General features: G+C 39.7%; 3 protein-coding genes across 10 annotated transcripts; 1 reads left to right on the top strand and 2 right to left on the bottom strand.

The window, feature by feature from the left end:
* Window positions 1–4,083: 4,083 nt before the first annotated feature.
* On the bottom strand, window positions 4,084–6,302 carry pigh (phosphatidylinositol glycan anchor biosynthesis class H). The gene is made up of 4 exons (XM_005808320.2): window positions 5,796–6,302; window positions 5,065–5,274; window positions 4,891–4,974; window positions 4,084–4,801 (listed from the first exon to the last, which is right to left on the bottom strand). The coding sequence occupies exons 1-4, from the start codon at window positions 5,970–5,972 to the stop codon at window positions 4,727–4,729; spliced, it is 546 nt and encodes a 181-aa protein (XP_005808377.1). The 5' UTR covers window positions 5,973–6,302; the 3' UTR covers window positions 4,084–4,726.
* Window positions 6,303–7,035: 733 nt separating this feature from the next.
* On the top strand, window positions 7,036–15,611 carry LOC102234718 (zinc finger FYVE domain-containing protein 1-like). Of its 6 annotated transcripts, none has more exons than XM_023347753.1 (13): window positions 7,036–7,297; window positions 8,410–8,896; window positions 9,437–9,680; window positions 9,771–10,031; window positions 10,621–10,835; window positions 10,919–11,025; window positions 11,307–11,415; window positions 11,499–11,596; window positions 11,720–11,837; window positions 11,992–12,162; window positions 12,260–12,440; window positions 13,074–13,187; window positions 14,138–15,611. In XM_023347753.1, exons 2-13 carry the CDS (start codon window positions 8,417–8,419, stop codon window positions 14,368–14,370), a joined length of 2,331 nt encoding a protein of 776 aa, XP_023203521.1. In that variant the 5' UTR covers window positions 7,036–7,297; window positions 8,410–8,416; the 3' UTR covers window positions 14,371–15,611. The 6 variants fall into 6 exon arrangements, with proteins under 6 accessions (XP_023203521.1, XP_023203519.1, XP_005808378.1 ...); XM_023347751.1 differs by having other exon boundaries at window positions 7,037–7,293; window positions 8,393–8,896; XM_005808321.2 differs by having other exon boundaries at window positions 7,037–7,297; window positions 8,393–8,896.
* A 101-nt stretch (window positions 15,612–15,712) lies between these two features.
* On the bottom strand, window positions 15,713–21,953 carry dcaf4 (DDB1 and CUL4 associated factor 4). 3 transcript variants are annotated; one of them, XM_023347756.1, is made up of 13 exons: window positions 21,376–21,953; window positions 21,145–21,260; window positions 20,398–20,549; window positions 20,177–20,259; window positions 19,742–19,844; window positions 18,997–19,143; window positions 18,797–18,846; window positions 18,551–18,630; window positions 18,309–18,401; window positions 17,733–17,830; window positions 17,476–17,652; window positions 17,236–17,350; window positions 15,713–17,152 (listed from the first exon to the last, which is right to left on the bottom strand). In XM_023347756.1, the coding sequence occupies exons 1-13, from the start codon at window positions 21,453–21,455 to the stop codon at window positions 16,926–16,928; spliced, it is 1,521 nt and encodes a 506-aa protein (XP_023203524.1). In that variant the 5' UTR covers window positions 21,456–21,953; the 3' UTR covers window positions 15,713–16,925. The 3 variants fall into 3 exon arrangements, with proteins under 3 accessions (XP_023203524.1, XP_014327705.2, XP_023203523.1); XM_014472219.2 differs by having other exon boundaries at window positions 21,373–21,951; XM_023347755.1 differs by having other exon boundaries at window positions 19,000–19,143; window positions 21,373–21,951.
* Between the last annotated feature and the right edge of the window lie 561 nt (window positions 21,954–22,514).

The following is a 22,514-nucleotide window of genomic DNA, read 5'->3' as shown; positions in this document are numbered from 1 at the left end:
GCACTTTACTAGAAGTCTTCATTTATGACAGCAAATGTTCTTTAATATTTTGCCAGTGATCAAAACTTTTAATATTATATCATGTTATCTGACCACCATCCACATTTTTATTTATTTATTTTTAACTTTCCTGGTGGAACAATTATTTATTTATTTTACGTTGAGCTAATCAGATTTATTTGGGGCAGCAGAACAGTGGGACAATATACAGGTAAGTGCCCCTTGTGTAGATGTAAGCAACGGAAACATAAATGTTCATCCTATCTCACTGCAGCATCTAACAGAAACATGTTTTTAAAGATGACATTGCCTGAAAGGCAGGGAGGGACTTTAGGGACTCTTTTCAAGATTTAAATCTAAACTGACATCATGAGTCTCTTACCTGTCTGAACCAGATTACCTGAAACTTCTTTAAAAACAGTAACACAAAGCGCTTCTCCCTTCTGCTCCCAAACTCAACATATTAAAGATGCAAAGAGATGACGGCGTATACCGGCTGCCAAAAATTGACACACCATGTTTTCCACTGTATTTAGCTCAAAACGACAGAATATACAATGAAGCTGTTCAAAAATGAAAACGCTAACATTAGGGGTCATTTGAGACCAAACAAAAAGAAAATGGCCATGGAAGAGTACATTTCTGGAAGAAAAAAAAACTCATGTTCACAGATTAATTTTACATATTTAGAAGGAAAAAAAAATGTATTTACTCAAGAAAAACGTTATTTTTTATTAATTAAAGACATCAATTTCTGACATTAAAACTAAGAAATTCTCAGAAATGTTAAAGTCGGACAATTGAAAGAAAACACTTCACTGTCTTCAAAAACAGAAGTTTATATTTGCAAATGTTACTATGCCTTTAAACAACTTGAGAAAAATCAGTCATGACTTTGTAAGCTTCTAATAGGTTCACAACTTTTGAGCTAAATGGGGGCACACCCGTGGTTGTATTTTAGGCTAACACCGTAAACATCCCGCTTTCTTTTGTGACAATGTGGGAGACTCTAGAGAACTCTGGCAAATGAAATCACACGTCTGGTTCATCCTTGGACACAATGCCTCAAGGTGCCACCTTCATTTGTTTCACCAACTGTGTGAAAGTATGGCTGGCCACTACATGGAAGGATTCTGTGTACCAGTGATTGCAGTGTTTTGTTGAGACGTGCATATCATCCTCAAGTCTGATTCTCGTAAAGACACTGGCTGACGTCAGTATCATTATTGAAAGTGAAACTCTGTAGCAACATAAATTGAAAGATTGTTCAAAGAAGAAGAAGCCAGTACTGTACATCAAAAGCCACAAGATTATAGTTATCTTTTTTTTTTACAGGGATAATACATTAATATTTGATGGTATGTCTTGTAGTCTGAATCTTGATTGCATTTTGAGGAAAAGTATAAAAGCTGGAGCACCTTCTAATCTTCAGCCAGGATAACCAATATCAGCAAGTTGCTTAAAGTGGATTAAGGACAACAAAATTACTATTTAGTAGTGACTCTCAATGACCTCATTTCAGTTGCTGAAAAGTTGTGTGTAAGCAGGGCAGCAAACAAATATGATCCAGTTACATCAGTTCTGGTAGAATACATTTGTCAAAGTTAGAGCAAACTGTGAGAAACTTTTAGAATACAATAAATAATAATAATAAAAAAATGTTTGACAGAATTTATACTATTTAAAAATGGAAATGTATAAAAATACAGAGGAATTATGTAATAAAAGTAGACTAAGTTAAGAAAGGATTTTTGAAATGTCCTTATATAATTCTGGTATTTAGGAAAAAATATTAATTTTGGTAATCTGGTAAAATATTCAAGTCTAATTTAATGTTAGAAAGTAAACAAAAAACAGTGGGCTTTTTAGACAGTGTTTGTAAATATGGTTTCAGCTGTAAATGTTCCTTATGTAGCTGGAACTAGTATGTTACCAAGACAAGATTAAAAAAAATCTGACACTGCTAAAAGGTATTGCTTTCATCCTATTAGTTTTCTATTCAAAAGTTTTATGTGAAAAATTTTATTTACGGAAATTAAGCTGTCTAACTTTTCTTAATATTTATTAAGTTCAAAACAAGCTATTTTCCTCTGATGTTCTAGCAGGCAGAGTTTGCCATGTTTACTGCCTGCAGCTAAATAGCTACTACTGCAGATGTACACATCGAGACGCTTTTTAAAAATATTAAAACTGTGTTGTTAAGAACGTGAAAAAAAATGTAATGATGTAAGATACAGCGTGACATATTCTAGAAGTTTCCAGCACTGGAAGAACTGCCCAATAGACGTGCCGCAGACACTGAGGTCATAAACAAACCTTCCAGTTCTCTACATAACAAGATCACAGACAGATATTCTGAATATTTTTTCCTTACAAGGTGTCTTCCATATCATTTGTTTTCTGTGACCTATCCTAGTGGTGTTGTTCCAAAGACAGACGTCTAAAAGCATAATTCAATCTGTTAGTGGAAGGGGACAGAAGGGATTCAAAAGGATGAGCCGTGCCCATCGCATTTATGCAAACTCTCTACCTCTGACTGTGTTGTATTGTTTTAATGTCAGTGAAGCAGAGTGTGTGCGCTGCAGGTGGTAAAAGGATCACTCCTCTTCTCAGTGGGTCGCTGGTACCTCCACCTAAAATAAGCCATGACATCTTCACACCCAAAACACTGTAAACTGTTTGTACTTTACGTGCACTCTTAAGATACTGAAGAACAGTGAACATCTTATTATAACACACAACTTTAAATCAAAAAAAGATGGCAAATTCACGAGTCGGGATTGTAGCCCTACCGTAAGGTGATAGTAGATCACCGTTGAGTCTAAAACAAGCCTTGCTGTGTCTTTGCTCTGCCTGATCTTTCAGATTGCTATGGGGGTAGCTGCTGCTTTACGAGGCCTATTCAGAGACCCCAAGGTGTCGCTCCTGCTAATTCCCGGGCCTCGCCCTTCTTGTTGATTCCTAACTGTCTCACACCTCCAGGAGGGACTATTATGTCAAAAGGTCCCACTTCCCATCAGAGGAAAGCCTCACTCCATGAATATCAGGTTTTACTGAACATGGAGTTCACATACAGACACAATTAATTGTCGCAGATGGTTCTGAAGTTTTAATCCAAAACAGAGAAAAACATATCAACCCCTACCCTCCAACCCCCCCACCAAAAAAAAAAAAACAACAAAAAATGCTCACTACTACATAAGACAACATGACTGAGTAAAAATGGAAACTGAGAAATCTTTCTTTGGCCTGGTTTGAAATGTAGGAAAACGTTAAAGTAGTTTTGAAAACAAGTAAAAAAACTGAACAAAAACATATATCTTAGATGACTGCTAAAACGGAGTCAGAAGCTGCTACAGGTACTTCCTGTTAAATGGGAATCTTTCTTTCCACTGTTGCACCATGCATGATCAGAATGAGGAATTGCAGCAAAGTTGTTGACTTATCTGACTCATTCAGGTGGAGAGATTACTGCCATAAACTGTTTTTTTTTTTTTGATAGAATACTTTTTACCAATTGGAACAATTATCTGAACTCGAGTATATATATATGTATATTTTTTTACAAGGAGTAAACTGAAGTATAATAGTTTTAATCTGCCTACATGATTGGTTTAAATTGACTATATAGTTCTGTGTATTAATTTCATTGTTTTTCTGCAAAACGTAGGTTAAGATTAAATTTTTAGAGAATGGAAGTCATTTAAATATCTGTCCTGGGGTATCCCACCCCCCATTGGACACCATAACTAGCATAATGCATTATGAAACTACTGACTAAAAATATATATAATGCTTGTGCAGCAAGCATGGCTCTGAAACTATCACTGCACCCACTGCAGCTGTAATCTGAGGTAAGAATAACTCAACAAACAAGTCTCGTTAACGAACAGAAAGGCAGACTTGTGAAACGTGGCCAACTAAGAGAACTGCTAGATTAGATGTGCAATTCAACAAGGAAGTAAAATATTAAATATCTGAACCGGTAAGCCCAAAATTATTCATACGAAGGAGCATGAATAATTTTGGGCTTACCACTGAAGCCCAAAATTAGGCTGAAGCTGAAGGAAGCTTGAGCTTCAGGTAATTTCACAAACACTTTTCTTCTGAATGCAAGTAATGCTAACATTTTAGAGAAGCCAAGTCAGCAGAAGGGTATACTTTATTTTAAACATGGCATTTTAAAATAAAAATGTAAATAGCTTGTAAACCTCTCTTAAACTCTACATCTAAACTAAAATAAGTTGCATTTACATTCAAAGCAAGTATTGGAAGATATTTCGAAACCTATTTGGCAATTTTATAAAGCATTGGTGCCCCCTACTGTCGAATGAAACTATTGCTCTAGAAAAAGAAGCACGCAAGTGAACTGAAGTTTGTTTTAAAATTTATTAACTAACACAAATTGTGTACAATATATATATAGATATATCTATCTATATATACATTACACTATATAAGTTAACATCTAGAAAGAAATGGAATGTTTTCCTTTGAAAGCAAGTATTAAACTACCTTTATAACAAAGTAACACATTTAAACTACTGCTTATGAATAAAGTAAATCTGTCTGATTTCATGTATGTATTCATAAAGGAAATAAATCCTGCAAATATTTAAGATATTCTGGGTAAAGAAAGTATTCTCTGCGCTCATCCGTTAAAAAGAAATTTAAAATAAACAAACAAGGCCCATGAACAATGGTGTGATGCTATGCAAATTATGGGTCATTGGCACTTGGACAGAATCTCTTGACAGCTCTCATAAACCTTCGCTAAACAGTTGAGCCTCGGCTTGGAACTCTGAAAGATAAAGACGAGACAGTCATCATGACGTTGTTCCTCTTAGTCCTGCTAAATGTGATATCTGCCTTAACAGACTTCGAGTTCACCTGAAACAATGGGACAACACTTGAGACTACGTTGGGTTCTGAAGGCTCCTTTAACAGCACACACAGGTAGTAGATGATCTGATTCTGAAATATAAGTGCAAATAACCATTTAAAAGAGTTCCTGTAGACATACAAAAGACTATTTTTCCTGTTTTGGAGCATGCACCCACTCACCAGGTAAACAGCTTCATTGATGACAATGTCTTTGATTCTGCTCATCTCGATGAAAGTGGTGACCTCGCGACCTGACGCGTAGCTGGAGGACACCTGGATGCCCAGGGAGCCAATGACAAGAAGAGACTCGTGGTCCACCTTCACGAAGTGGATGTGAAGCATCATGCCAGTGAGGGTGATGAGAATAGCACTGGAGAGAACTGCGGTGTTCTGCAGGAGAGACAGACAGTGAGGTTCATGAAGGCAGTAAAGTAACAACAATACAACTTATTATTAGTTATATGTATATGCAGGGTTTCCCCCTGTGCATTATAAGCCTGGCGGGCCACCAGGCTTTACTTGTGTCCCCACCAAGCTTAGCATTGCTTATTTACTTAGGATTTTTTTAAAATGTTTGCATTTTTTAAGACTTTATAGTTGGTGTCCAGATATTAGTCTTCATTTCTTCCAATAACACATAATATAAGTGATATTTTCAAATTTCCTGTCAACTTTAAACATTTTTTAACTCAAAAACACGGCCGCTGGATGAATGACTGCCGACTTCCCAAGTTTTCTGGGGGAAACCATGTATATGTGGTCATATTTATGACATTTTAAACTGTATACCGATTAACTAAATATTTAGCACATCCTTGTGAAGTAAAGATCTCTCATTTGGTTTAAAAATAAAAAGCCTTGTGATTGTGATCTGGTCAATATTAAGTGATAATTGAAACACACCGTCTTACCTCTGTGAAGAAGAACACAGCATAAGCTAAGAGCCACACAGAACAAGTGTACACCATCACTTTACCGATGGACATCTTGGGGGAGCTAACGGTGAACTCCCTGCAAAAGCTGGAGTGAGTCTGACAATCCAGGGATATCGCTTTGCCGCTTATATTAGAGAAGGCTTCGTCCTCCATTGCGGATGAAACTAATACAGAGTGATAGACGAAGAAAGGCGAGCATTGAGTGATTTATCAGAGCTAAAGTTAGCAGCAAGCTAACGTCTGGTATACGCTTGGAGCCAAGGTTAACAGCAGGCTATGCTAACAAAAGGTAGTAAAACTTAACGACGAGGAAAACGCCCGTTGAAGGATAACGCTGGCTCCCATCGAAACATAAGAGGGAAAAATAAAAATAAAACTCCGCAATTTAATATATAAAATAACTAAGTCAGAGATTTGTGCGGAGATGTTGGTGCTCAAATCAATCTTAATTTTGGGCGCGATGTTTTGTACACCAGCGCGTCTAGAATTGCAGCTTTAACTAAAGCGGCCCTTTTAATGTGCTTTATCAAGGAACCACAATTTCATTATTAACAACATTAATTAGCACAATATAAATTGACCTTCATCACGTGATATTGACCATGGGTTTAGTCATAGACACAGCGTTGACATAAAAAGTAAACAGCATTGGCTTCGTTGCAAGTAAAAAGGATACGCTAGACTCCCGCCCTAATGTGAGTGGCAAGTTCCCCTAAATTTCTGAAACAAACAAATTTGTACGTGGAACTTATTGTGATCAATTGTTTATATGTGCAGTATTAAACGCTACTTTCAACACCAGTAATCAGTGATTACTATAACAAGAGATTATACATTTCTCGGTGTATCTGTTATATTTTAATTTATTTTACTTTGAACAATTAGGATACATTACTGAAATTGTTGGACCACTGTATATACTTTAAATTGTGTGTAATTTCGTGTATTTATCACTCTGCTGCTGTTCTACAGTGAATTTCCCTACTCACGGACAGCTATTTCATTTTCACGTCCCGCCGCTGCGTTATTCGGTGTACGCCCATGTTTAATACAAACGAACCGTACAGCAGCTGTGAGGCGCAAAGCATTTTGGGTAGTATAAAATGTTCAAGCTGCCGCGTCAGAAAGTTTTTAATTCGCTTTTTGCAACTGTTAGTAGAGTTTAAGCAGGGGCTAAATTGTTTTGATTTTACGATAAATTACAATTATGCTCATTGTTCCTTCGAAGTGAATTGGGTCATAGCACACAAAATAAACAAACTATATTTCCCGTGATGCACTGCGTTACGCTGACTCTTGACCCTTGTGTAAAAACAAGCCGATCAGCTGCAACAACATCTAACCAGTGGCAGCTGATACGACATAGCTTAGCTTTGCCGACGGAGCAGCTATATGTGGCAGTAGGCAGGATGGTCCTGGACGGCAGACAGGTCCAGTTTTAGACCGAGTCTTCAACCTGAGAACCGTCCTACGAGTGGGTGAGAACTGCCGGATAAATTGACTTAAATTAGGTTTGTTTGTCTCCTCAGAAGTGAGTTGTCTCTTTGTGTAGTAGCTGCTGTTAGCTTACGGCTGTTCATTATTGAGGACCCTGACTTGAAACTTAGCACCATCTGGTGAGCTGCCGCGTTTCTTAATGCTACCTAACAGATTTTTATGTCATCATGAAAAATTATATTTAATAGGTTTGGAAAGTGTCTCCTACCACTGTTGTACCCGAGACTGAGTTATGTTTATGAATAATAATAAGAATAATTTTAAAAAATGACCTTGTTATTTTTAAGACTTTTTGAGATATAAATATTAATTGGCACGTCATAGATGCGTCATAGATTCCTCTCAATACAATTATTAGCTTTCCATTCAGATCAACAAAGAACATCGGTAAACATCAGCTTAGCTCCACCCATCTTCCCATCAACTCTAACCAAATTCCTGTTCCCATTAGAAAATAGTCTTATGCTACCATCACCATATTTCAGTGTTGTGTGCTTAGATGAATTTGCACCACTTTTTTCTGCCACATATGGAGTTTGCCCCAAAAGCTTAATATTGGTGTCATCTGATTAGAACCCCTCCTCCACAAGTTTGCTGTGTCTCCTACATGGCTTGTGATAAACTTGTAACAAAGACGTCTCATGGTTTTTCTTCAAATACGGTTCTGTCATAAAGAGCAGATGTCTGGAATGCATAACCAATAATGTCCTGTCAGCAGATTCTCCCACCTGAACTGTGGATCTCTGCAGATCGTCATGATCCTGCTTGTTAGCAGGACTGTTACTGTTTACTCCTCCAAAACATTTGTTTTTATATTGCATACTATATATTATATTGCAACACCTTCGACTAAATTTGAAAGAAGTTGGTTGCATTGCATTTGATTTGGTATCAGAATTAAAGAGATGAAAACAAATGGAATCCACACTTTTCAGATTGTCTAGTGGTTAAAAAAAAAGGAAAACCATGTATAATTTCCTTTCACTTCAATAATGTATGAATAATCTTGCTGCTTCTCTTTAAAGGGCTGAGTTTTTAAAATATTAATAAGTACATTAATTCTCCTGTTTATTAAGGGGAATCAACCTTTCAGGTTTACCATGAGTGGCCAAAGTCCGGCGGTGGATAAAGGAATGAACACAGTGCTGGTTTGCCAGGAGAGCTACGCCTGTGGAGGGTCAGACGAGGCTGCGTTCGAATGCGATGAATGCGGCAGCTTGCAGTGCACCCGCTGTGAACTGGAGCTCCACCGCCAGGAGCGCATGAGGAATCACGACCGGGTTCGGATCACGGCGGGTCACGTTCCCTTCTGCGACGCCTGTAAAGGTGACAACAGCTGCGCCGGCAGACTCAGAGCGGTGGTGCGCTGCCAGGGCTGTAAGATCAACCTGTGTTTGGACTGCCAGAAACGCACTCATGGCGGAGTCAACAAGCGGAAGCACCCTCTGACGCCTTATCCCCCCGCCAAGGCGCCTCACGAGAGCAGCGTGACCGATGGGGAGTCGGAGATGGAGATCCTCAAGTCGAAGCTGGAGAAAGTGTGCAGCTTCCTGCTGGTTGATGAGAGGGAGGAAATGCAGGTAACAGCCATGAAAATAGATTTTTTTTTTTTTCCAACAGCAGCTCTTTATTTTTACATGATAAATGACGGCTTCAACTAATGGTCATTTTAGTAATCGATTATTCTGATCGGATAGAAAAATTGGCACATTCTCGAGAAGTTTTCTTTAATCACACAAGCCCTTTTTATACAATTGTATGATCTCCTGCTAAAAGATGCAAATAAACAATTAAATTCCCATTTTAAATGAGAAAATAAAAAACATTTTATTGCCTAAAATGTGATATTGAATTACAACAGGGTAAAGCTAAAACTATGCCACTCAAGGAATGCAAAATGCATTATGAGGACTTAGGACTTAAATGCAAAAATATATATTGTTTGTACGGTTTTGGCTTAATGTTTACTTTCAGAAAGTTGCCTTTTTTGAGTCTTTATACTCCAGTTATTGATTAATCGATTACTAAATTTGTTGACAATTATTTTAATAATCAAGTCATCATGATTAATAGGGTCCTACATGATATAATAATTGATATGATGTCATGTGGATTCTCAGGTGAAGAATGAGGAGGACTTTGTCAGCGCACTTGGCTGCACCCCTGATGAGCTCCTCAAGGTGGTCTCCATCTTTGGCAACACCGGGGAGGGCAAATCTTACACCCTGAACCACACCTTCTTTCTTGGAAGAGAAGTGTTTAAGACCTCCCCCACACAAGAGTCTTGCACTGTGGGTGTTTGGGCAGCTTTGGACCCTATCCATAGAGTTGTAGTCATTGACACAGAGGGTTTGCTTGGGGCCGGTATGGGACAAATTATTTAATTGCCTAGTTATTTGCTTACCACCGCTGTCACCTGGCCTTTGTTAACCAATTTTTTTTTCCACTCATCAGGAGCTAACCAAGGTCAGCGAACGCGTCTTCTTCTGAAAGTCCTGGCTGTTTCTGACGTGGTTATCTACCGAACACATGCGGACCGTCTCCACGACGATCTCTTTAAGTTCCTCGGAGACGCGTCAGATGCCTACCTGAAACACTTTACAAAAGAGCTGAAGGCAACAACGGCCCGCTGCGGTCTGGACGTTCCGCTGTCAACTCTGGGTCCAGCGGTGATTATCTTCCATGAGACCGTCCACACCAAGCTTCTGGGATCAGGTATCTAGCCTGCCAGATTAGATTAGAATCAAATAAATTTCATTGCGTCAGGTCAAGTGTAAAAAGTCTTAACTTTATATGTCTAAAATTAAGGCCTTGAAATATCTTAAATACTTTTTTAAAAAGTAAGTTGGCCTTAAATATGTTGTTCAGAGGTCTTAAATTTCAATCACGTATATTGTATCTATTTTTTTTAATGGGACTTTTCTGTCAGGAAAAATTTGAGTCACACACAAACATCTTCATTGTACTTGGAATTGAAGAAATGTACTGACCTCCCAGTCAGTAAAATCAGTTGCAACGCCTCCCCATGTCGGAGAAACTGGGAGCAACTCTGACTACCTCAAGTTACGACTTGGGTTTCAATATGGCTGCTCCTCGCATCAACAGCAGTGAGATGTAGTGGAAACATGTTTATTTGAATGGAATTTAAGACATGTATCTTAAATTGTCTTGAATTCCATTCATGATGGCCTTAAAAAGTCTTACATTTGAGTTGGTGAAACCTGCAGTAACCCTGTATTAGTCCAAAAGGAGAGGAGCTCCTCAATGTGACCCATTCCTCTCTGTCCGTGTTCTCTACATTTAGACAAACTGTCTGAGTCAGCTGAGCGTCTGCTCCAGGAACGATTCAGGAAACTGGGGCTTTTCCCTGAGGCTTTCAGCTCCATCCAGTACCGTGGGACTCGCACCTACAACCCTCCCACAGACTTCAGCGGATTGCTGCGCAGCCTGGAGCAGCAGTTGGATAACAACAACACCCGATCGCCGCGTTCTGCAAGCGTCATCTTCAAGGCTCTGCAGGTGTTGATGCTTGTCTTAATCACGGCGCCTGCACATTTCTGCTGCTGTGCTTCCTGTAAAACTAACCTGCTTCTGTTGCTCAGGCCTTGAGTGAGCGTTTCTGTGGGGAGATCCCAGATGAACGAATGACAAGTAACTCCTTTTTCCCAGATGAGTATTTCACCTGCTCCAGCATCTGCCTCAGCTGTGGGTATGTATGTTTTTACAAGATCATTAATGACAAAAAACAAAAACAAAAAACCATGAAATTTACTGTTAATGACGCCTCCCCATGTCGGAGGTCACTGCCAAGCGAGTGACCAATTAGTCAGTAGTAAACTACCTTAAATATTTGTAAATAATTCAGTGTCCAAGCACTTCTGGACTTACAGGATATTGCAAAAAATTATATCATCCTGCTGAAAAGTGAATTTCTGACTCAAACAGAATCTGTTGTATTAAAGATTAACATAGTCTTTTTCTTGTTTGCAGGTCAGGCTGCAAGAGAAGCATGAATCACTTAAAAGAGGGACTCGACCATGAAGCCAAACATCGTTGCCGCTACTCTGCGCAGTACGACAACCGCATCTACACTTGCAAGGCAAGTGCAAGCAGAGCAGAACGTGAGATTATGACAAGATGTCTGTTTGTTAAGGTTCTCAGTTTCTGTGTGGACTCACTCAGGCCTGCTACGAGGGCGGCAAGGAAGTGATTGTGGTTCCCAAGACGACTGCCTCATCCGACTCACCGTGGTTTGGCCTGGCCATCTATGCCTGGTCAGGGTGAGTCTACACAAGCCTTCAGAAGATGCTTGGAAATGGCTCAATTTCTTTTGTATGTTATTTAGATACAAATGGAGCTTCCTTATCTATCTTTTCTGTGATGACACCAACACCTTTGTCCAGATATGTAATCGAGTGCCCGAACTGCGGAGTAATCTACAGAAGCAGACAGTACTGGTATGGAAACCAGGATCCGGTGGAAACAGTGGTGAGGACAGAGATCCAGCACATCTGGCCTGGGGTAAGCTCTAAGCTCAGCTAACCGTTAAATATCAGCAGGAAACGTGAATTAAATCAAACTTTGTTAAAAAATGTTCATTGATATCAAAAGCTAATGCCTCCTTGGAAGCGGTCATTTCCGTAATCATACATTTGTTTGTTTTCCTTTTGTTCAGTCTGATGGCTTTTTGAAAGACAACAACAATGCAGCCCAAAGGTTGTTGGATGGAGTCAAATACATTTCTCAGTCCGTCTCCGAACTCAGCGTCAAACCTGCCAAAGCGGTCACTTCCTGGTTGACCGACCAGATTGCTCCTGCCTACTGGAAACCTAATTCCCTTATCTTGGTGCGCAGCTATAAAATAATGCATGCTGGCCATATGGTACAGACTTATGTCTGACTTGTCTTTTTGATATTTCTTTTCTTTTTGTAACCGGTTCAAGAATTGTCACAAATGTGGGGAGGAGTTTCAGCCCAATGACACCAAGCACCACTGCCGCGCCTGTGGTGAGGGTTTCTGCGACGCCTGTTCTTCCAAAACCCGGCCGGTCCCGGAGAGGGGCTGGGGGCTCGCGCCGGTCCGGGTCTGCGATGCTTGTTTTCACAACCGAGGAATTTCAACGGGTAAAAAAACAATAAAACTTTCAATTTGGGCTTTTAATTAAGTGCAACAAACAACTTTAATGATCATAAAAAATGAGAAATGGGTGTAGAAGTTTGAATTTATTGCATATTCTTTCTCATCCATACTAATTTAGAATGGATACGGTCACATATAGCTAATGGCTCTTGGCAGAATTGGTAGAGTTTATTGAAGCTGCTTTCCTGGCTTGACCTGTCCAGGGTCAAAGTCTGAGATGAATGTACCGTATGTCTTAAAAACAGACGTCATGGTCTGACTCATTGTTTTCTTTATCAGCTGGTTGTTTGGCGCTACACATTGACTGGATATTAGTCCCAAAAATCTAGGCTCCTGATATGAATTGAGCTATATATGTATAGATTTGAGCCGGTAAATATAAAATTGGCTTTGTGTGGATAGTTGAAAATCCAGCATAAATTCCAGCTTGTGCACTAAATAGTTTTTAAGGGTCAATATGGGAATCATGCCAACAATAATTGCATGTAAACTTGTGATCAGGACTGTCTATCTGTATTCAAGGGCAAAGGAAACCATCGTGCAAACAGACACCCCAGTCCTTTTGTGTTCACTGTTATATTGGGATCTTGTGTCTGATTGGATGGTTTCTGTTTCAGAGTTACTGGATGCTGCCTTGGAGGAAGAGGGAGGCACCCTGATAGCGAGAAAGGTTGGCGAGGCAGTTCAAAACACTTTGGGTGCCGTCGTTGGTGCCATTGACATACCTTTAGGTGAGCATTACGTTGTTCAAAGATTTCAGACCAAAACGTGTATTTGATTAAAATATAATAAATGTTTTAACTATATTTTTATTAGCATCTTATCAGGTGTCAGGGCAGCCTTAAAAAGTATTAAATTCATGCATCTAAAATGAAGGCCTTAAATGTGATATTCATAGGTCTTAAATTTTGTCTAGGTAGGGCTATTTAATTGCGTATATTCTATTTTTTTTTTTCTCATGGGACTTTTTTGTCCTGCAAAAGTTTGAGTCACACACAGACGTCTTCATTGCATTTGATTGCTGTGTTCCAGTTGTACTCAGAGCTGGAAAATTTACTGACCTCTCAGTCAGTAAAATCAACTGAAGTCCATCCTAAATCAGACTGGCCACTGGGAAACTGGGACCAACTCAGGCTACCCCAAGTCACAACTTTTAAAGTGAAGTTCAATATGGCCGCTCTTCGCATCAACAGTTAAGGGGAGGAGACATGTTTATTTCACAAGACGCGTGTAAGAGTGTCTCTAAATTCAATGTTACATGTAGCCCCTGTAACTATAAACTGAACAAATTAAAAGTAGTGTTTGCTTATGGAAAGTAAAACATAAAATGATGCTTGTAAGAGCTGCTGCAAACAATGAGTATGGGCGCCGCCATGATGAAATTCCAACTTCTTATCTAGTATGATGTTACCTCGGGTCTGGCATCACACGTAGCTCCAGGTTCCAACTTCCAGGGTAGATGGAGCGCAGCTTATGATTCACTACTATCATGCCCCTGCTAGCTTGCTAGCTTTTTTAGCAACATTATGGGTAAGTCCAAATTTACTGCCATTTGGCTGGGCGAAATTCATACATTTTGTTTGAGCTGTAGGTCTTAAATGTCATTCATAAGTATTAAAAAGTCTTAAATTTGGTATAGGGTTAGAAATCCCGATACCCACTAAGGATTTCTTTCTTCCAGGTCTAGTAAAGGACGCTGCTCGCCCTGCCTACTGGGTCCCAGACCAGGACATTCAGTCCTGCTGTGAGTGCCAAAGGGAGTTCACGCCACGACTGTCCATCCACCACTGCCGCGCCTGCGGCCAGGGAGTGTGTGACGACTGCTCTCAGGAGCGCCGCCCGGTGCCGTCCCGAGGCTGGGACCACCCGGTGCGCGTCTGCAACGGCTGTAGCCAGAAATCCGGGGAACTCTAGCAGGACGGGAAGAGCTGGAACGGTCAAAGATGTAAGCCTCCCAGGAACACTGGAGGACAAAACCTCAGTAATGGGATGTTGCACCATTCTCGAGGCTGCAGGACTATGGGACTGTTAATTATGTTTTATTGCTGGTCTCACATCACTTCTGTTTGATCGAACTGACGTCAGTATGCCTAAAGTTTACACTGTGAATACCAGTTAAAAATAGACGCAACTTGAATTTTGAGAAGAGGCTAAGTGATGCCTGCTTGAGGCTGAATTCAGGTTACTTTCATTGTCTATCTGTAGATCTCCCTTTACTGTAGATTTAGGCTCTGTAGCCCTTCGACAATCCTTTTCAGTATGACATTCTCATACGTTTAGCACCTTTTGTGTAGTTCGGAGCCAATTGTATGGGTGATTTGGAGAGCAAAGTATGAACCATACTTAGTAATTGCCTGCAAGTTAGTTCCTCCAGGAGTATTGTTTGCTTCATGAAGAGAAATGATGCAAACTTTACTCTTTTATTCCTGATTGACTGACAGGTTGTTCTGTTGCATCAAGATGCATTTCAAACAGTACAATAACCTAATAGTTAATATGCAAGTAATTGTTACCTTTACCTAATAGATAACTATATGTATAAATAACAGTAATTACTACTTAATAACTGTAATTAGTCATTGCTGGTGTACACTCAAGTGACCCAAAACAATGCAACAGCCTTAATTGTGCTGTCCATTTCAATTGTTTAGGTTTTATAAGGACTGTACAGTATATAAAGCAATGAAAAGGTTTACTGTAACAAGGATATTTTTTAGATAAGATTCTGTTTTATGTTAAAGCAAAAATAAACCCACAGGTTAAAACTCAATAGTGTTTTTACTGGGTCACCGGTTCACAGAAACAACAGTAGAAGTAAAGACCTGTTTGAGGCTGGCTCCTCAAACTGGGAGATATATTAGTAGCTTTTAGTGAGCAGTATTTGCAGCTGGAATGATCCGGCGAATTTAACAACTTTGTGTTGGGTCAGTTTTTTGTTTTTCTTCTGCAGAATACCTGGGAATTATAAGACTTGACTGTACGGAAACTGGCTTGGTCACAAAGTCTTCGGGTAAAAAAACACTTTTTGACCCCTGAGTCGGATCTTATCACTGAATATAGATATCACATGGAACCGATCATCGACTTGTGTTCATGTATTTCTCATTCAGGATGTATTAAACTGAAGAGACACTTTTATGTGTCATTTCTGTTAACTGTTGGGTATGTGTGTTTATGTTACATGTGAAAAATGTTTTCTGTCCTTTTAGGAACTGGATTATCCTCCTGAATAACAAGACACATCAGCAGAAACATCTTTAGTAAATGCACTTGCTGAATGACGCAGCACTTTATTTAGGCACAAACACATTTACAAAAACAATGTTTCCCCCTGAGATTTTAAATGCCACTGAGATCATGTTGCTAGTCCAGGGTTACGGTTTGAAGAACGTTTTAAAGAAAGACGATTCAGACGAGGCTGGAGCGTAGTCTGCTTATTCACACCACTGTTTTCGTTTGATAAATTATTTTAAAATATGGATAAACTTTGAAAAGAGTAGCTTTTCAAAGTTAATTACCCAAGTAAAACTATTAATCTGGTTAGCATCTATGGGGTAAATCTGGAGGAGCTGCGTAGATATTGGACATCGATTAGTTCGGGAGTCCACAAACTAGGCCTTAAAACTAGTCTGAAGTTTATTATAAGAACCAGCTCTGGTCAGATGAAACCAAATTAGAACATTCTGTCCTGTGTGGAAAATAAAAGCAAAAGCACACAGAGGCACCAGCATCATGCTCTGATGAATCTGGTTAGAGAGGAGGTTGACTTTCCAGCAGGAAAAACACCCCTAAAAACACAAAGAGAGCTACAATAGAACAATCTAGATCAAATCATGTCAAAATGGCGACCTAGTCAAAGTCCAAAACTAAATCCAATTAAGAATTTGTGGCAAAACTTTAAAATTGACGCTCCTCGTCCAATCTGAATGAATTTGAGCCATTTTGCAAAACACTTGCAACTAAAAGGTTGTTCTAAGTTATTAATGGAGGTTGAATAGGAATCCATGCCACACTTTTCAGATTTGCGCTTGTAGAATTTTTTAAAACTAAGCATCCTTCCTCAATTTTTCAAGTATACGCTACTATGCGTTGGGCAGTCATCCCAATAAAACAGGAATGTCTGTGGTTGTAATGTAACAAAATTATGGAAAAGTTTATTGTAAGCTCCTCTTTTCAAGAGACGTAAGAAAAACAAACAATGTTTAAGCTCTCGTAGCTCTGTTTTCTCCTAACACCAAGAGACGATCCAGTCAAACATCCACAGCACCAATTCTCTAAGTGTACATTGGATATTTAACGGTAAACTTGTAAAGTGCGTCACCCAAACCCAGCTGCGGTCAACAGTCGGGACGTTCTCTGGTTGCGTTCGACTTTCCGCTAAATCCAGAACTACATTCGGTCTCCTGGACAATATTACTACAACTTCAAGACATTTTTTTAAAGGGACCATTTTTATGGCATCGTCTGAATTAAAACGATGGCTCTCCTCCGTCCTGGTAGTCGGTGTTGTATGGGAAGTAGTACAGGTCATGCTTGACGGCCATGAGCAGTCCGGGGAGCCCCGTGCTGCCGCCCAGATTCGAGGAGAAGACGACACTTGGGATCGTGTCGTTGGCCGCTGGATGGGGCGACGGGATGGTCCTCAACAGGTGACCATCCTTCAGGCTCCACAGCCTTGTGTAGCAGTCTTGGCCCACTGTGTGAATGTGAATTGGTGAGTTACAGTTTTAGTTTGCTTTATTGCTATTTAACAACTAGGAATATATTATCTTCTCCTACCTGCTAACAAAAGGCCTTCATGTTCATTGACATGAATGGGGAGGTAGGCATGCTCGTTGTGATGCCCTTTGTACTCCAGCACAGGCTTCCTAACTCGCACATCCCACGTCTTGATCTATAAGGAAATTCAAAAAGCTCTTTGGTTATTAACCAATATTCCACTTCTTCAAAAGAACAAAACAAAAAGCAATGAGCTGAACTAAAATGCCAACGAGAGTTTAAGAAACAAACTGATCTGACCTGACCCAACATGTCTGCCGCCAGCAGATAGTTCTCATCCTGCAGGACTCGTACGGAGGTGATGGCTGACTCATGGTGGAAGCGACTGGCCTTCCAACTGTGATCCCTGCGGCCACGCTGCCGGAGGTCTATGCTGAAAATTTCCCCCGATCGGCAGCCGTTAAACAGGACCGGAACCTGGAGATGTGGAGGAAATCTAACTCCAGTGCCTCGGTTTGTTCTTCTTCTTACATTAGAGCAGAGGACAAAAATCTCACCCTGAGAGCAAAATGCTGTGCCAAGACGTCGGTGCCGACGCCGTACGTCTGCGTCCGTCCCGTCTCTGCATCCTTGACGATGACCCGACGAGTCAGGCCTGCAAACACGACAATGGCATTAATATAGCCACAGCGGCTTGCATGGGTACTCATATCCCGGATCATCTTCGCATTGTGTTGAGTTTCAAAAACAAACTTTAGTGTATCTTATAAGGATTTCAACACAAACTAGGGTAAAATTGTGACGTGAAAGGGAAATGACAAATTATTTGGCATTCATATAAATCCACTTTAGTTTGCTAAGCCTAAATAAATTCCAGTGCAATTTGACTAGTGCTATGACAAATGTGACACACTAGTCTGTCTCCTGCTTACTGCAAGCTGTAACATTTTTCTGTACCCCAATCAATGAACTGTTTTGCATGTAGCTAAACCCTAACCATAAGCTGTAGATCCTTAGCCAAAGCCAAAGCTAATCTGTAACCAAGTGACATTGGTTCACCTTCCACATGCATACAGATGGCTGATCACGGTATCAGATGTATTAAAAGGAAAAATAATGACTGCAGAACAAACCAGTGCTGAAGGTCTTATCAAACTGTGGGTTGAAGCACCACGCGCAGGACCAAGCTGTAGATATCTTGAAGCTACACAGCATCCCTGGTTGATCTGGGGAAAAAAAGTCAGGAAAAAAAGAGAGATTACAGTCTGTGTTTACACTAATGTGTTGAGGTTAAACATGAGAAACCGCAACAAATGCTATCATCTGGTTAAAGATGTCGATATTACTGTCAATGTTACAAACGGAGCTGACAAACCTGGGTTAGAGTTGCTGAAGAGCGACGCGGGGAGTAAACTAACACAGCCGGGGGTGTCAGCCGCTCCCACCAGACACAACCTAACGGTCACCCATCAGTGAAGGTACAATACAATATGTGGTAAAAAAAACCCAAAAACAATTTCAAGCAATGTACTTGATTTTGTTATGCCTTAATATAATTTTTTTTTACTGTAAATGTACAATATTGACGACATAAAACCAGAAGGCTGAGGGGGAAGGATACAAAACATGAGAGTCGGGGTAGTTAACCGAGGCCCAGCAGATGGAGTTCACCTGAAAAACACACAACAGACTCCTTAATATAACTGGTACATTTAAGAACAATATTCACATCTAAACCATTGATAAATGTTTAGAGGCAGCAAACCACACAGAACAGCGAGGTAGATCTCTGTATATGAATGTCTTCTAGGAATGCCCTACCACCTTGCGGTTGGTGAAGTACAGATTATCGCACATTTCCACGGACAAAGAGCCCCGGCTCCCACTGCTGAAGTTCATAATGCCGTACTTGCAGCCACCGTGAGACACGTCGTTGACGGTGAACACTCGCTCACACACAGAATCCCCCTGAGAGAGACGAGGAAAGGAAAAGAGATAACCAATGAGAGGGCTTTTTATACTAATTTTGAGCTGAACTACACAATAGCAGGAAAACAAATCGTTGCCTTTGTTTAAAACTCCAACACTGATAACGATTGTCATCAAACCTCAACTTTCTCATTTTTTTTCTTGCTTTCCATCGTCACAATCCCCCCTACCACAGCCACTTCCTGTCGGGATAAGCATTTTCTCAACTTGAATCTGTATCTAATTTGTGCGTCAAGGGCAGTGAAGTCCATCCATCTGGACAAGTCAAGTTTTAACTGTGCAGAAAGTTAAAAACCCTGAAATGATAAAACCCCAATAAAAATTGCAGCCGAGCAACATGGGGCTAAACTTTCTTTGTTTCCTTTTTCTTCTTTCGCTCTTTCCTTTGGTTTCTTGTACTTCCCTCTTATTTATGTAAAGCACTTTGAATTGCCCTGTTGCTGAAAATGTGCCACATAAATAAAATTACCTTACCTTACCAAGCAGTCTCATGTGATTGTGACAATGCACACATTGATATTGTGGTAACAATTATGATTTGATATATATTGCAGTTCCAATTTTGAAGTGCTCTCACCACGATGATCCTGAAGTTGTCTGTGTTTGGGTTGCTGTTGTCTGTGCTCTGAATCTGCAGCTTGTGGCGCGTCATTCCGCTGACTTTTACCTCATGGACAAGCCTGGTTATTAAAGTAAAGACACATTAACAATCTGTCCCACCATGGAAACAATAATTTCTTCTCCATTATTTGAATTTTGATTAATTTAAAAATCTTGTTGAAGTCAATTTGTTGGTTTTAATGGTCATTTAGAATCCAACATCAAAAATTGGCCAGCAACAGTAATAGTGGCCAATATATCTATAATAAAACTCTTTTACAACAAAAATTTCTGAAGTTGCATTTAGTTTTACTGGTGCCGCTTACTGGAATGCAGTAAAGCTGTGGGAATTGAAATGTGTGGACCCCATGTTCCCCCCTGAATAGTGCACACACAGTAGTGATCTGCATACCTGCAATAGGAGTTCTCAGGTAACAGCCCAAGATGCCTTTTGTGCAGCAACAAGGATGTGTTCAATCCAGTTCTTGGGGCCTTCTGAAAGAGACAGATGCAGGTTTAATGGCAGAGGCTCAGTCCTTAACAGGAAAAATCTGCTAATGTTGCTCAGCTGAATTTACAAATGCAACGTTATTAGACTGGAAGAAGCAGATAATCCATTCACAGCACACTTACTGCACACTCATCTTCTGCCAGTCTCTTATGTCTCTGCTTCTCCCTTTCCTTTTCTTGCAGCTGTTCTCTGGTCAGTGGGTTGCAGTTATTGTGTCCAGGAAGCAGACGGAAGTAACGGTTCTTCTCAGGGTCAAAGTAGAAACCGGGCAGCTCTGACAGAACAGAGAAATCCATAGTTTGTATTTTCATCCCTCAATTAGCTATAACTGGAACATCAAAACCAATTTATCGTCAATACATTATGTAATGAACTGGTGTTATGTTTTTCCTGGTGCCTTTTTTGGTGGTTCTATTGACAGGTTGACTTCATGGAGAGCCACAAGACTCCTTCACAACACAACTACACAGTTTTTCCTTCCACTGAACCTTACATCAATATGCTTGAATGGTGCACTCTGAACAGCCAACTTCTTTAGCAATTAAGTTTTTTTGACAACCTGCTTACTTGGAAACATTTACGGGTATTTTGAGTAAGTAAGTCTGTAAAACTGAATAGTCTAGTCTTCTGAATTCAGGGTTTTTATTTGCTGGAAATCCATCATCATCAAAATAAACAGAAGCAAACACTTAATGCATATTGTTATGTTTGTAATAAACCTATTTAATGTATGCATTTTGCCCTTTTGAATCTAATTACAAAAAATATTGGACATCAAGATGACAGTCTAATATATCTCTATTATTATTTTGCTTCTATTGTCAAGTTGCACCAAAAGTCCCCCGAAAAGGGTGTAATCATTAGGATACCTGGTACTCCGCTGTTGGATTTAGAGGAAGAAGAGGTTGAAGAAGCTGAGGCAGATTGGTTATCATGTTCCTTCTGAGATGCTCTGTGAGACGGCCCAGCATCATTATACTCCTGCCTATAAACAGCAAATATTAAAGCCAATTCTAGGTTGAGAGACAATATGTAGAGTTATAATAAAGTGCGTTTTTGAGTCTTATTTGTGTGTTGTGCTTCGTTAACATGGCTACCACTGTTCGTCGCTGGATGGTCTCTGTCGGTTTCCTCTGTGCCAACCCTTTCGACGACCCTGTCGCCATTTCCACTTCTTCATCTCTGCTCCTTGACTCCTACAGCCAGATTTATCATTCCACGCAGCCCGTGGTTCACTTCTGGGTGATGAACTGCAATGTGTTTAGTCGTTAGCTTAGCAATGTTAGCTTCGGTTCTCACGAGAACCGTTTGATTTTATTCGCAGGAGCTCAAAGCGTGCAAATAAAACGCACATTCGAAGCTTTTAAAACCTTTAACAATACAGTTAATTGAAAATATGCCTAAGCATGTCAATATAATAATGTTAACGTTAATTATCGAAACTGAATCTCTTGAGCTCCGTAGCTAAACGTAGTGAGGACTTTGATGTACCTCGGAAATGGGAATACGTTTACTAAAGAATGGAGAGCTCTAATGTTCAAAGTTTGCTTTATCATAAAGATCGTGAACACTAATGTAACCTTCTTAAAAATGCTAGATTAAAACATCTAACGTTGTCATTTGTTAGCATACTCTATAAAAATACACGTTCTGCATTTTTCTGGTTATTTGTGTGTTTTCCGTTGATCAATAAGTAATTTAATGCAACACCAGGTTCTACACTGTTGCCCCGCCCTCCAGTTAATTTATTGGACAACTTTAACAAAGAGTTTCTGACGTTTCATGTATTCATTGGCTATTTTCGCTGTAAGCGTTTTGCTGCCTTTAAAAGTAACTCGAAATTCTTGATTCTTAACCTAACCTGTCAGGAGGCTGAAGAGTTAACAAGATAGGGTAAATAAAAGCCGTAGTAAAATTGGAGGGTGGCGAATTTAATGAGATAGAGAAATTTTGTTATTCTTTTATTCAGAAGTGAATTTGGAAATCGCCAGGTTTTTTCCCCAATTGAACAAAATTAGCCTTTTCAATTTCAGCATCTTTGACCTCTAAAGTTAAATAAAAGGGCTTGATTGTTTTCCCCAAATGTTTTCCCATAGCATAAAAATAGTAATTTATATTAATATGACGACTTTTTTTTGTGAATAATCATGACGTTTGTCTGACTTTTATCTATCTATTTTATGTAAGAGAAAAAACTTTTCAAATGTGATGAATGGGCTACTGATGATCACTAAGTTTT

The sequence above is a fragment of the Xiphophorus maculatus genome, chromosome 15 (genome assembly GCF_002775205.1).
Source record: "Xiphophorus maculatus strain JP 163 A chromosome 15, X_maculatus-5.0-male, whole genome shotgun sequence".
Taxonomy (NCBI): Eukaryota; Metazoa; Chordata; class Actinopteri; order Cyprinodontiformes; family Poeciliidae; genus Xiphophorus; species Xiphophorus maculatus.
This window is presented reverse-complemented; position numbering and strand designations above follow the sequence as displayed.

Excerpts from the sequence above, each read along its gene's own strand:
- pigh (XM_005808320.2), bottom strand. The coding sequence starts at position 5,972 with ATGGAGGACGAAGCCTTCTCTAATATAAGCGGCAAAGCGATATCCCTG. Across the intron at positions 4,975-5,064 it reads TCAATGAAGCTGTTTACCTG|AATCAGATCATCTACTACCT; the intron begins GTGAGTGGGTGC and ends CTTATATTTCAG. Across the intron at positions 4,802-4,890 it reads GTGTTGTCCCATTGTTTCAG|AGTTCCAAGCCGAGGCTCAA; the intron begins GTGAACTCGAAG and ends TTTATCTTTCAG.
- LOC102234718 (XM_023347753.1), top strand. The coding sequence starts at position 8,417 with ATGAGTGGCCAAAGTCCGGCGGTGGATAAAGGAATGAACACAGTGCTG. Across the intron at positions 9,681-9,770 it reads AGAGGGTTTGCTTGGGGCCG|GAGCTAACCAAGGTCAGCGA; the intron begins GTATGGGACAAA and ends TCCACTCATCAG. Across the intron at positions 11,597-11,719 it reads GCCATCTATGCCTGGTCAGG|ATATGTAATCGAGTGCCCGA; the intron begins GTGAGTCTACAC and ends ACCTTTGTCCAG.
- dcaf4 (XM_014472219.2), bottom strand. The coding sequence starts at position 21,455 with ATGAAGAAGTGGAAATGGCGACAGGGTCGTCGAAAGGGTTGGCACAGA. Across the intron at positions 20,550-21,144 it reads ATCCAACAGCGGAGTACCAG|AGCTGCCCGGTTTCTACTTT; the intron begins GTATCCTAATGA and ends CTGTTCTGTCAG. Across the intron at positions 19,845-20,176 it reads CCTGAGAACTCCTATTGCAG|GCTTGTCCATGAGGTAAAAG; the intron begins GTATGCAGATCA and ends TTTAATAACCAG.